The 12,929-nt window shown below is 35.7% G+C and overlaps 1 protein-coding gene across 1 annotated transcript in view; it reads left to right on the forward strand.

Annotated features, from left to right (window-relative positions):
* Positions 1-601: 601 nt before the first annotated feature.
* LOC136042528 (uncharacterized) overlaps positions 602-12,929 on the forward strand; it is a gene marked incomplete at its 3' end in the record, with an annotated part of 34,665 nt that continues 22,337 nt past the window's right edge. The window contains 3 exon segments of the mRNA XM_065727489.1: positions 602-721; positions 1,480-1,635; positions 6,056-6,176. Coding sequence (XP_065583561.1) covers positions 602-721; positions 1,480-1,635; positions 6,056-6,176 — 397 coding nt within the window.

Here is a 12,929-nt window from a genome sequence, read left to right on the forward strand (position 1 = left end):
ATGTAATAAAAACATGAGAATACAAAAGTTCTTTGCGTAAGCTAATTTATAAGTTACGTAAATCTTTTACCAATAAAAAGATTCGTAAAAAATTAAAAGTTCTAGTTGCCTTTTTAATTAACCAAAAAATCGGGGGGCAACTAGGCTTCGTCCCCCGCTCTTTTTTTCTCAAAATCATTCGATCAAAGTTATGAGAAAGCCATTGAGCCAAAAAAAAAAAAAAAAAAAAATGCAAATTTCGTTTTGATTATTCCTCTGCGGAGAGCCAAAATCAAAACATGCATTGATTCGAAAACGTTCAGAAATTAAATAAAAAAAATAAGTTTTTTCAACTGAAAGTAAGGAGTGACATCAAAACTTAAAACGCACAGAAATTACTTCGTATATGAAAGAGGCTGCTTCCTCATCAACGCCCCGCTCTTTACGCTAAAGTTTGACTCTTTCTCTCAATTCTTCTTTCTAAAACAGTAAAACACTTTAGCGTAAAGAGCGGGGCGTTGATGAGGAAGCAGCCTCTTTCATATACGAAGTAATTTCTGTGCGTTTTAAGTTTTGATGTCACTCCTTACTTTCAGTTGAAAAAACTTGTTTTTTTTATTTAATGTCGTTAAGACTAGGAATAAGTGAAGGTGAAGAGGTGATGTTGGGTAACGAGAAAATCGATCAAGTGGACAACTTTACTTACCAAGATAATATTATTGGTGCAGTGAAAATATTAAAAGTAGAGTAGCAAAGGCCAAGGGTGTTTTTCACTGTTGAAAAAGCTTGGGAATCTGCGGGCCAAGATTAGATTATTGGAAGCTTAAGCGATTGCTGTGGTCAACTATGCTTCTGAAGCGTGGGCACTCTGATAAACGGAGGACTATTTGCTAAATGTTTTCCAGAGAAGTTGCATACGGATTTCCAGCCCTGGAAAATTGAAAAAAATAGGGTCCTAAAATTAAATTATTTTCTGATTTAGAAAAGGGTTTTCACCCCACTATTAAGCGTCAGACCTGTTTCGTCTATTTTCAAACTTAGTAGATTATTCAAAAACTTTTTTTTGTACGATAGCTACAGAATGTCTCTAATTTTGATTGACGAAGACCAAAAAAGGAAAAGGGGCTGCTCTGAATTGAATCCAAAGTATTATTAACCGTTCGAAGAAAAATTGTATTCTGAAGATTGAAGTAGACTACCTTGTAAAATTTAGATATACCTTGTCTGATTTGTAGATTGTTTTAGGTACCCGACTAACTGACAATTTCACAATTAGTATGGTGTACGAAAAATTTTATACAATCTCGTTCTTGGATGTTGTAAGGAAATATTTTAGGAAAATTGTAACTTCGTGGGAAAGTGTGAAGAGGGAGGCTTTGAAAAGTTTGTGATGGAGGAGGAGCAATCATAGCACTGTTGGCCTCAGGTGGCTTGTTGCTGCAGGGAGTTGTTCATATATATAAATAAGATAGTATATATATATAATGTAATTTTTTTTAGTTTCATGAGAACAGAGACAACCCTAAGTATTGTTCAGTTCAAACAGTCAGGACATGGGCCTTATCAGTGGTTGACTTGTGTAGTGACTTTTATGATATTGAGTGTCCAGCAAACCGACCTCTTGCAAGTAGCTCAGGACCAACACTAATAGTTACAGTAAGTATTTATTTCAAAGACCTTATAAGAAGCCCCCCTCCCATTTCAAATAAACAATGTCCTGTTAAACGCTTAAACAATTTTAAAATGTCCTTAAAATGTTTCCTTAAAGGTGTTTCTTTTTCTTTTTCTGTCTCTCTTATGTCTTCTCTTTCACGGATTCTTCTCTTTTCCCTTTGATGCTAAATAAACAAACATGTAACGGTAAGCCATTTTTCATTAGTATATTTGTGGCGCTATTAACAAAGAAGCAGGTTCTCTCCCTTTTGTGAGTCTGGTTGAATTAAGCAATAACATTGTCTTTTTCACTATTAACCTTTATTATGTGATTGTTTTCGCCAATTTTATCAATCTTTTTGCACGGACGTTCATGGTGTCAGAAAGCCGCTCAATCGGCATGTAATTTGCATTCCCATCGTGCAAAAGTTTCACTTCTAATTTTTGCGTCCGGTGTACTATGTTTTTTGAAAGAAACAAGGCTTAAGATATGACTGAAGTGAAAATATGTTAAATCGGGTAAAAGTTTAAAAAATATACAACTTTATCATAGTCAAGTAATAATAGTTTTAACATTTCAGCTTCGTATCCAGAAGCCTTTAATAATGGAAAAAAAAATTAGCGTAAATAAAACATATTCTTTTTTTTTCTTCTTTTTTTTTAATCGTCCAAGCCGAGTAGTTACCACGCTATATTTGAAATCTTATGTCCGTAAAGACAATGGTTCAAGTTCAAGTATTGCTGGTCATAAATTTCCTGGACTTAGATTATGCTGGTGATTTAAGCATCTGCATCCGAGATGAAACAGTGAGCAAAATGAATGAACATATAGAGGTTTAGCTAGTTCACGGTACTAGAATAGGTTTGAAAGTTAATGTTAAGAAGACTACGTCGCTATGCCTAGGCATAAGTGAAGAAAAAAGGAGACGTTAGGTAACAAAAATATCAATTAAGTGGACAGCTTCACTTACCTAGGTAGTATTATTAGTAAAGATGGTGGGTGCAATGAAGATGTTAACAGTAAAATAACCAACGCTCAGGGTGTTTTTTTTTCATAATTGAAAAAAGTTTTGGAGAATGTGAAGGTGAATCTGCGAAAGAAGATTAGAATATTGGAAGCTAAAGTAATGACAGTAATAAAGTATCGTTCTCAAGAATTGCTCCTAAGAATTGCTGGATGTTTTCTACAGAAACTGTCGACGGATTGTTTTGGGTACCCTACTGATTGCCTGTATTTCAAATGTACGAAAAGTGCGATTCAATCCCGCTTTTGAAAGACTTATCAAGGACCGGACAGAATTAAATTAGAAATAGTCGTTTTCCCGATTTGATCATCTGGGGGAGGGGGGTGGGGGGGCCGTTAATTCGAAAAAAATAGAAAAATTGAAGTATTTTTAGCTTACGAACGGTTGATCAGATCTTAATGAAATTTGATGTTTGGAAGGATATCATGTCTCAGAATTTATATTTCAAATCCCAACTAGATCTGGTGACATTGGGGGGAGGTGGGAGGGAGAAACTTAAAATCTTGGAAAACCCTTAGAGCGGAGGGATCGGGACAAAACTTGGTGAAAAAAAGAAGCATAAGTCCTAAATACATGATTGACATAACTGGAATGGATCCACTCTCTTTGGGGTGGTTGGGGGGGGGCTAATCCTGAAAAAAATGAAAAAATGAGGTACTTTTAACTTACGAATGGGTAATCAGATCTCAATGAAATTTGATATTTAGAAGGATAGCATGCATCAAAGCTCTTATTTTAAATCCCGACTGGATATGGTTACATTGGGGGGAGTTTGGGGTGGGGGAACCTAAAATCAAGGAAAACGCTTAGATTGGAGGGATAAGGATGAAAATTGGCGGGGAAAATAAGCAGAAGTCTTGGATACGTGATTTACATAATTGGAAGGGATCCTCTCTATTGGGGGGGGGGGTTAATTATGAAAAATTAGAAAAAATGACGTATTTTTAACTTACGAAGGAGTGATCGGATCTTCATAAAATTTCATATTTAGAAGGATCTCATAAGTCAGATCTCTTATTTTAAATCTTACTCGGATCCAGCGTCATTGGGGGGGGGTAGCAGTTAGGGGGACCAAAAATCTAAGAAAATACTTAAGGCGGAGAGATCAGGATGAAACTGGATGGGAAGAAGAAAAACCTGTGTAAGATATGTAACTGACATAACCGGACTGGATCTGATCTCTTTGGTGGAGTTAGGGAGGGGGGGGGGTAATTTTGAAAATTAAGGTATTTGCAACTTACGAAAGGGTGACCAGATCTTAATGAAATTTGATATTTAGAAGGATCTTGTGCTTTAAAGCTCTAATCTTAAATTCCGACCAGATTCTATGACATTGAGGGGAGTTGGAGGGGGAAACCGGAATTCTTGGAAAACGTGAAAATTGGGGTATTTTTATCTTACGAATAGGTGGTCGGATCTTAATGAAATTTGATATTTAGAAGGAATTCATGTCTCAGACCTCTTTTTTCAAATCCCGACCAGATCTTTTGGCATTGGGGGGAGTTGGAGGGGGAGGAATCTTGGAAAACACTTGGAGTGGAGGAATCGGGATGAAGCTTGCTGGATATAATAATTAAATGTCCTGGATACGTGATTGACGTAACCGTACTGGATTTGCTCTCTTTGGGGGAGTTGGGAGGAGGGGTTCAGTGATTTGGCGAGTTTGGTTTTTCTGGACGTGCTTGGACGATGAAAATTGGTAGGTGTGTCAGGGAGCTGTACAAATTGATTCGATAAAGTCGTTTTCCCAGACTCGACCATCTGGGGGGCTAAAGGGAGAGGAAAAATTAGAAAAAATTAGGTATTTATAACTTACGAGTGGGTGATCGGAAATTAATGAAATTTGATATTTAGAAGGACATCGTGACTCAGAGCTGTTATTTTAAATCCTGACCGGCATTAAGCCTCTGATTTTCCTTATAAAACAATCTATTGATTCTTAGAATTTTGTTATAGATCTTACCATATGAGCTCTTGGATCGTATCTCTTCTTGCCTCGTCACAAGTGCCATATGAGTTCTTAGCTCTTGTTTTTTTTCACCTTCCATAAATTTGCTAATATACCAGTAAACATAAGGCTGCTAAGACTGAATAAATATATTCTCCGTTACAACTCGCATCTGAAACATAGACCCAGTTTATATATATATATATATATATATATATATATATATATATATATATATATATATATATATATATATATATATATATATATATATATATATATTTCATTCACTGGTTTGTAGTTACTGATGACATATTTGATTTACTTTTGTATGGATGCTTTATGTAAATTCTGATATTAAAACTAATTCGTATTTAATCCGCAAGGTTTACTGTTTACTTTAGGGATAGAATATTTACCTTCATGTGGTAGGTGTCCCACTAGAAAGCACCGAAGCCCATAAGGTTTAGTGGCATTTCTCTGATGTGATGGTGAGAACTTTGGAATAAGTAAACTGATACGAGATGCTATTTCTGGTTGAATTTACGATGCCTTACAGTTTCTTACTAAAATGTATCATGTCCTTTGAATCTTCTATTTGGTTCACTGTTTTTCTTTCGTGTTTAGATTTGTGTTTAAGGTCAAAACCTTGTTCTATTTCTTATCTACCTAGATTATCAATTTATCAAAACAGTTTTTTCCCTCGCCGAATTATTACTTTTAAAAAGATTATAATTATTATCTTTGAGACACAGTATGTTATCCATTTTGTTACCAGGTAAATTTCCGTTTTTGTATTTACATTAATTCATTTCCTTTTTGAAGTCCTTTTCTCTCTTATACAACTTGGCTTTCCTTGAATTTTTGAAAGTATTGTTTTTTTAATGGTTTAAAAGCTGATTGAAAATATATTGGCTCGGCTTCGATAAGTTCACAAGGCCATAATGGTTTATTAATGACCAGTGAATTGTTGCTGTGGTTAAAGTTAGGTCATTCAATTAACCCTTCTCCTCATTGTTCATCACCTCGTGTTCCAGGAAAAGAGACTTTCATTTTTTCATTTTTGGTGTTTTGAGTTTAGTTCATGAGTTCATTGTCTGTTCAAGCTGAGTTTTGTCCTACTAGCTGGTAATTAAAAATGACTTTGTTTTCTACATACTGCCATTGATTATAACCTATTTAGGCTGAAGGAAGCTTATGAAAAGAGAAGATGTCAGATTTGTCTTGAGATATTTCTCAAGAAGATGGAAAATGCCATAATAGTGGCTATCTTTTATGGCTGGTCAGCAATCAATGGCTAACAATGTTTTGCCCAATAAGGCAACAGAGTTTTAGGCGAGTTCCTAATATATGTTCAAGTGTTGTACTCATATTTACCAGTCTTGGTAGTTAGTGGTAGCATCCCACTTATTCAATAAGTTACTATGGTTAAAATTTTCATTAATTACAGTGGGATGATGAAGATATATATTCTGTTTCTGAGTTTGAAGATGTAGAAATTGAAGAGGACATTTCCAAATTAAATCTGAGAAGGCCTCTTGTAAAAGAGCCGGTGAAAAGACCCTCCTCTGGTATTTCTGTTCCTTATTTTTCAAATTACATTTTAATTAGCCCTGAAATAAAAAAAATATCGGGTCTAACGTTATATATATATATATATATATATATATATATATATTGGTTAATTAAATATATTTTTTTCCCTCAGCCACCTATTCTGGGTTAATACCATTTTACTGACTATCTGGGCATTTTGTTGGAAAAACTCCCTGAGCTTGTGACAAGCCTAGACAGTCAAACGCAAGACACAAACACAGACAGGCAAATAAATATTTGTCAACCAATATTTCATGCATTTTTTGTTAGCCAAACTGTCTTACCTTATAAATGGGTTCACTTGCCTAACACTCGAGGCAGACAGGCCTTTTTAGGCTTTGGACGCTTATTCCCCTTGCAATTTCAGTCAACTTATTGTTCAACAAACATTGAATTAACTTTTCATTAGTGCAAATTCTTAATAAAATTTGATGTTTTGAAGGATATCGTGTCTCAGAGCTCTTATTCTAAATTCCAACTGGATCCGGTGACATTGGGGCAAGTTGGGGGGACCTAAAATCTTGGTAAACGCTTAGAGTAGAGGGATGTCAATCACATATCTAGAACTTGTGCTTATTCGTCCCATCAAGTTTCATCCCGAACTTTCCACTCTAAGCGTTTTCCAAGATTTCTGTTTACCCCCTCCAACCCCCTATATCCCTGGATCCAATTTGAGTCGAAAATGGAGCATCTGAGACATAATATCCTTCTATATATGAAGTTTCATTAAGATCCAATCACCCATTCTTAAGATAAAGATAACATTTTCCAAGAATTCTGGTTCTCCCTCCAACTCCCCTCAATCTCACAAGATCTGGTCAGAATTTCAAATAAGAGCTCTAAGGCACAAGATCCTTCTAAATATCAAATTTCGTTAAGATCTGATCACCCGTTCGTTTGTTACAAAGGCCTCATTTTTTCTAGTTTTTCCGAATTATCCCTCCTCTTCCTAACTCCACCAAAGAGAGCGGATCTGGTCCGGTTATGACAGTCACGTATCTTGGACTTGTTTTTATTCTTCCCACCCAGTTTCATCCTGATCTCTCCCCTTTAAGTATTTTCTAAGATCTTCCCCTTCCTCCCAACTACCCCCCTTCCAATGATGCTGGATCCGGTCGGGGACCAAACATAGCAGATTAAAGTTACGCGGTTCTTCTAAATATGAAGTTTCATGAAGATCCGATCATTTCTTCGTAAGTTAAAAATACATCATTTTTTCTAATTTTTCAGAATTACCCATACCCCTCCCTCCAACTCCCCAAAATAGAGCGGATCCGTTCCAATTATGTCAGTTACGTATCTAGGACTTCTGCTTATTTTCCCTACCAAGTTTCATCCCAATGCCTCAACTCTAAGCCATTTCCAAGATTTTAGGTTCCCTCCCCAATGTCACCAGATCCGGTCAAGATATAAATAAGATCTTTGAGACACAATATACTTCTAAATATCAAATTTCATTGAGATCCGATCACCCATTCGTAAGTTTAAAATACCTCATTTTTTTATTTTTCCGAATTAACCTTCCCCCCGAACTACCCCAAAGAGAGCAGATCTGTTCCGGTTATGTCAATCACGTATCTAGGACATGTGCTTATTTGTCCCACCGAGTTTCATCCCGATCCCTCCACTCTAAGTGTTTTTGAAGATTTTAGGTCCCCCCAACTCCCCCCTAATGTCACCAGATCCGGTTGGGATTTTAAATAAGAGTTTTGAGAAATGATATCTTTCCAAACATCAAATTTCATTAAGATCTGATAACCCGTTTGTAAGTTAAAAATACCTCATTTTTCTGTGATTTTTCCGATTTAACCTGATACATTTGCTAAATTTCATCGTCCTAGCTTACCGGAAAATGCCTAAAGTAGCAAAACCGGGACAGACTGACCGACAGACAGACTGAAAAAAATTTTGATCGCTGCAAACTTATCATTTGCATACACATTATCATATATGAACACAAGAGCAGGATACAAAAATCAATCTTGTCAAAAAAATAAATAAACTTAGGTTATTATAAGGCTATAATTAGTTTAAAATAAATAAATTAATATGCAAATTTCGTTTTAATCATTCATGCACAGTGAGCCAAAATCGAAACCTACGTTAATTCAATACCTTCAGACATTAAATGAAACAAAAAGTTTTCATAGCCTTTTTTGTCTCATCCGCGGCACCCCGCTCTTTTTTCTAAAGTTTTATTATTTTAAAAAGTAGAATCGTATATGTTAGGGTAGTTTCCCTCACATGCATCATACGAGGGGAGTTTAACCCCTCGTCAATACCTCGCTCTTTAGGGTAAAGTTTGAATTTTGTTCCAATTCTTAAAGAATGCGCCTGAAGCCCAAAAGCCGTTTAAATAGAATAAATAGCTCTTTTGAAATTACTAACAATACTTTGGCATAAAGAGTGAATTATTGATGAGGGGGCAAACACCTTCATATAAGTAGCAAATTATGTTTGTTTTAACGTTTTAACGTTTTTTCTTACTGTCAGTTGAAAAAACTTGTTTTTTTTATATTTTAATTTCTGATTTTTTTTTAATAATACCGTTAAATCTGGGACTCCCTTCATGAAAATTCTCTTCCCCATGAAAAATTCCTCCAATTATTTTTTTTTCAGGGGTGATCGAATCAAGTCATTGGTCATAGAATATTAGAAGAAGGCTTATTCGAACGGAAATCAAACGTTCTAGTGCCCTTTTTAAGTGACGAAAAAATTGGAGGGCAATTATTCCCGACACTTTTCTCCCAAACTTGTCCGACGAAACTTTCGAGATAGCCCTTTTGTTTATCATAGTTGAAGGGCCCAATAATTATGCGTTTGGGTATAAGATGACCCCCCACCCACAGCCCCAGAGGAATGGTCTTTAACTTATAAAATATGCCCACTGTTTACGCACAGTAACTGCTATTGGGATGCATGCATACATTTTCGGCTGGGGGGGATTTTCTTCTTTGGGTTTTTCCACGGGGGAATTTTCTGTGGGGAGTGAAGTTACAGGGAGTGAACTTGTTGGGGGAAATTATATACTGCAGGAATTTGCCAGAGTTATTATGCAACACTCTTTTTATATGTCTTGCTTTCTCTTTTTCGTCTCAATTTTACGCACGAAGTGGCTAAGAGTAATTGTTCGGGGTAAATTTTCATCGGGATTTCTAGCCATTGATTACATGGATTTCTCTACAATTAGTCATGACTGAATGCCTACAACTATTCCATATTAATTCAAAGCCTTTTAATTCAAGTCGATTCAATTCAGAGCCCCGAGGAAGTTTATGGTGATTGTTGGAGTGATGTAATGGAAATTAGGGTCAAATATAAGCAATTGCTTGAAGAGATGGAATACGCCAAGAAGAAAATAGAGGAGTTACATGTTAAACTTTCCTTTTAAGTCAGATATATTTTTTTGCAAATAGTATTTGTGTCTCTCTCCCCTGTGAACTGTCTGTGAACCAATGGGCTTATTTAAAAACAGGAAGGCGGGCGAGGTTGATAAGTTTGAAATATCTATGTCCTTGGTTTCCCAATGTTTGGACAACCTCCAGCTATCATGAAAACAGCCATCCATTATGTGTCCATTATGTGATGGAAAAAAATGAAGGACTTTTTAGTTGAGTACGATGACTTTTTAGCTGAGCACTAAATTAAGGTGAAAAAGAGTTTCATTTAAATATAACTGTCGATATAATTGAAAAAATTAATATTTAAATAAGTGTCGAGATAGTTAAAAGTTTAAATATAATTTAAACTCCGAACCTAAAATTTTACAAGTAGCCCAAGGAGTGTCGTGGCTCAATAATAACCAAAAGTTTAAAAAGCAGAAAATTTGATATCAAGAGATATATGAAAAGAATCAGCTTATTATCCTGATTAAATCAATTTAAAGGGATCGATTCTTTTAGGGAAGAGAGGCCCATATAACTGGAATCTGATCGTTTTAGGCAAAAAAATAACTCCCAATTCTTCAGTTTTTATTTCCATAATTATCCCTCTCCCAAAGTAATATATATTGAGCTGCCTTACCGACCCAAAATACCCTCTGAAAGTTTGAACTCGATCCTCTTATTTGTTGCAGAAATTTTTAAGGGTCAGCTAATATGATAGCCTGGGTGACTACTGTCTATTGTTTTTTCCTTACTACTTAACTTTGAACAATCGTCCTAATAATTCAAAGACCTCTATGTGGATTGAAGACATACATTGTTTGGCCCTCACATGTTACCACTCTTAATAAAAAAAAAACAATACACCCCTTTGTCCAATTCTCTTCCACACCCCAACCCCCGCCCACAGTACCCAGAAAGCTTTAGTTCAATCCCCACCTGTCGTTTGATAATGTTAAAGATATTCCATTTTGATACCTTGGATGTATTGTTTCTTTTCGTTTATCTTTGCCCCTCCCCCAAGGTAAAATTTGAGGTCCACTTGACTCTGCAATATCTTTGGTCTCCCAAGCCGACAGTGTGAAATTGCGTATATCCTATTTTGTTGACATGGACAAATCTAGTGTCTTCTCATCTATTTAAGTTACTTTGCCTAGAATTGATTCTAGTCCTGCTGGGCCTTAAAGTGAGACAACTTCCAGGCAGATTTGAAATTTAGTATGTTTGCAAGGTAAGAACTCAAGTCATGCTCAGATGTTTCTAGCTAAAACTGCTTTAAAAGACGAGGTTTGTCATTCTGTCATCCTTCATCCGCAGAACATGCCCAAACCATCCAAACCTTTCTCTCATTATAGCCTTAGAAAATGGGATTGAATCAGATTTTTTGTACAGCTTACTGTTAGAGATACGGTCAGTCACCCGGGTGCACAAAACACTCCATAAGTAAATTTTCACCGGGATAAAACTGTCTAGAGGATCTTTCCATGCAGAGGGAGCTGGATTGCCAGGCAATATTTTAAAAACACTCAAAAATTAAATAAAAAACAAACTTTATCAACTGAAAGTAGGGATTAACTTTAAAATGTAAGCCGAACAGAGATTACCACGTATCAAGGGGGTTTCGCCCCCGCCTTAAACCCTACTCTTTTAGCAAAAGTTTGCCTTTGGGTCCCAATTCCATAAAAAAAAACTCCTGAAACATAAGGGTCGTTTAATTGAAACAATAAAAAGCTTATATAATAGTAATACAAACCTTTAGCGTAAGGAGCAAGGTATTGAGGAGGGGGCAGCTCCCCTTAATGCGTTATAATTTCTGCTCTTTTTAGTTTTAATATTGCTCCTTACTTTTAGTTAATGAGACTTGTGTTTTTTATTAATAGGCTGCAAATAAAATCATTTACATTTTCCTTGCAATGCTTTGCAATAGGTTGGAACCAACCAAACCATCGCGTCTATATTGCAACTTCATTTCTAATATGTTCATCATAGTAAAATGAGGCTATAGAGTGAATATTCTCCATAGAAGCGGATGAATTCTTCTTTTTTCATAACCATCAGAAAGACCTCTCCTTTACAGTTCGCATATCGGTCTAAAATCAAAATATCTAGGCATTAGGCTAACCTCCACCCAAGGAGAGATCCACTTACCTCTCCTCTGATAGCTAATTAAATAAAAAAAACAAGTTTTTTCAACTGAAAGTAAGGAGCGACATTAAAACTTAAAACGAACAGAAATTACTTCGTATACGAAAGGGGCTGCTTCCTCATTAACGCCCCGCTCTTTACGCTAAAGTTTGACTCTTTCTCTCAACTCTTCTTTTTAAAACAGTAAAAAAACATTAGCGTAAAGAGTGGGGCGTTAATGAGGATGCAGCCCCTTATGTATACGAAGTAATTTCTGTTCGTTTTAAGTTTTAATGTCGCTCCTTACTTTAAGTTGAAAAAACTTGTTTTTTTTATTTAATTTCTGAACGTTTTTGAATCAATACATATTTTGATTTTGGCTCTCCGTAGAGGAATTTGCATATTTATTTATTTTTTTTGGCTAAATGGCTTTCTCATAATTTTGATCGAATGATTTTGACAAAAAAAGAGCGGGGAGGAAGCCTAGTTGCCCTCCAATTTTTCGGTTAATTAAAAAGGCAACTAGAACTTTTAATTTTTTACGAATCTCTTAGCAGTAAAAGACATACGTAACTTATAAATTAGCTTACGTAAAGAATTTTTTATTCTCATGTTTTTATTACACATATGAGAGGGTTCGCCCCCTCGTCAGTACCTCTCTCTTTACACCAAATCTAAAATTTTGTCCCAATTTATTAAGAATGACCCCTAAATCACAAAAGCCGCAGAATAAATAGTTGACATTAGTAAAAATACTTTAGCGTAAAGAGCGAGGTATTAGGAGGAGATGAACCCCTCATATGGGTAATAATTTCTGTTCGTTTTAAGTTTTAATGCTGCTCCTTACTTCCAGCTGAAAAAACTTTTTCATATTTATTTTTTCATTGTTTTTTTTTTTTTAATAATGCTAGTAAATCCTGCGCTCCCTTCATGGAAATTTTCTTCCCCCAATACAAATTCCTCAATGGAAAGTTCCCCCAGTATATACCCCTCTTCTCAACCCCTCCCTCAACCAAAAAATCCTCCCGAAAACGCCTGTACACTTCTCAATAACCATTACTATATATATAAGCACTGGTCAAAGTTTGTAACTTGTAGGCCCTCCCACTGGGACTGTAGAAGAGTAAGTCATCTCCAGAGACATAGTTATAAGGTTTTCGACTACGCTGAATAAAATGGCTATCTCAGAATTTTGATCCGTTGACTTTTGGAAAATAATTA

Source organism: Artemia franciscana, unplaced genomic scaffold (genome assembly GCF_032884065.1).
Source record: "Artemia franciscana unplaced genomic scaffold, ASM3288406v1 Scaffold_1417, whole genome shotgun sequence".
NCBI lineage: Eukaryota > Metazoa > Arthropoda > Branchiopoda > Anostraca > Artemiidae > Artemia > Artemia franciscana.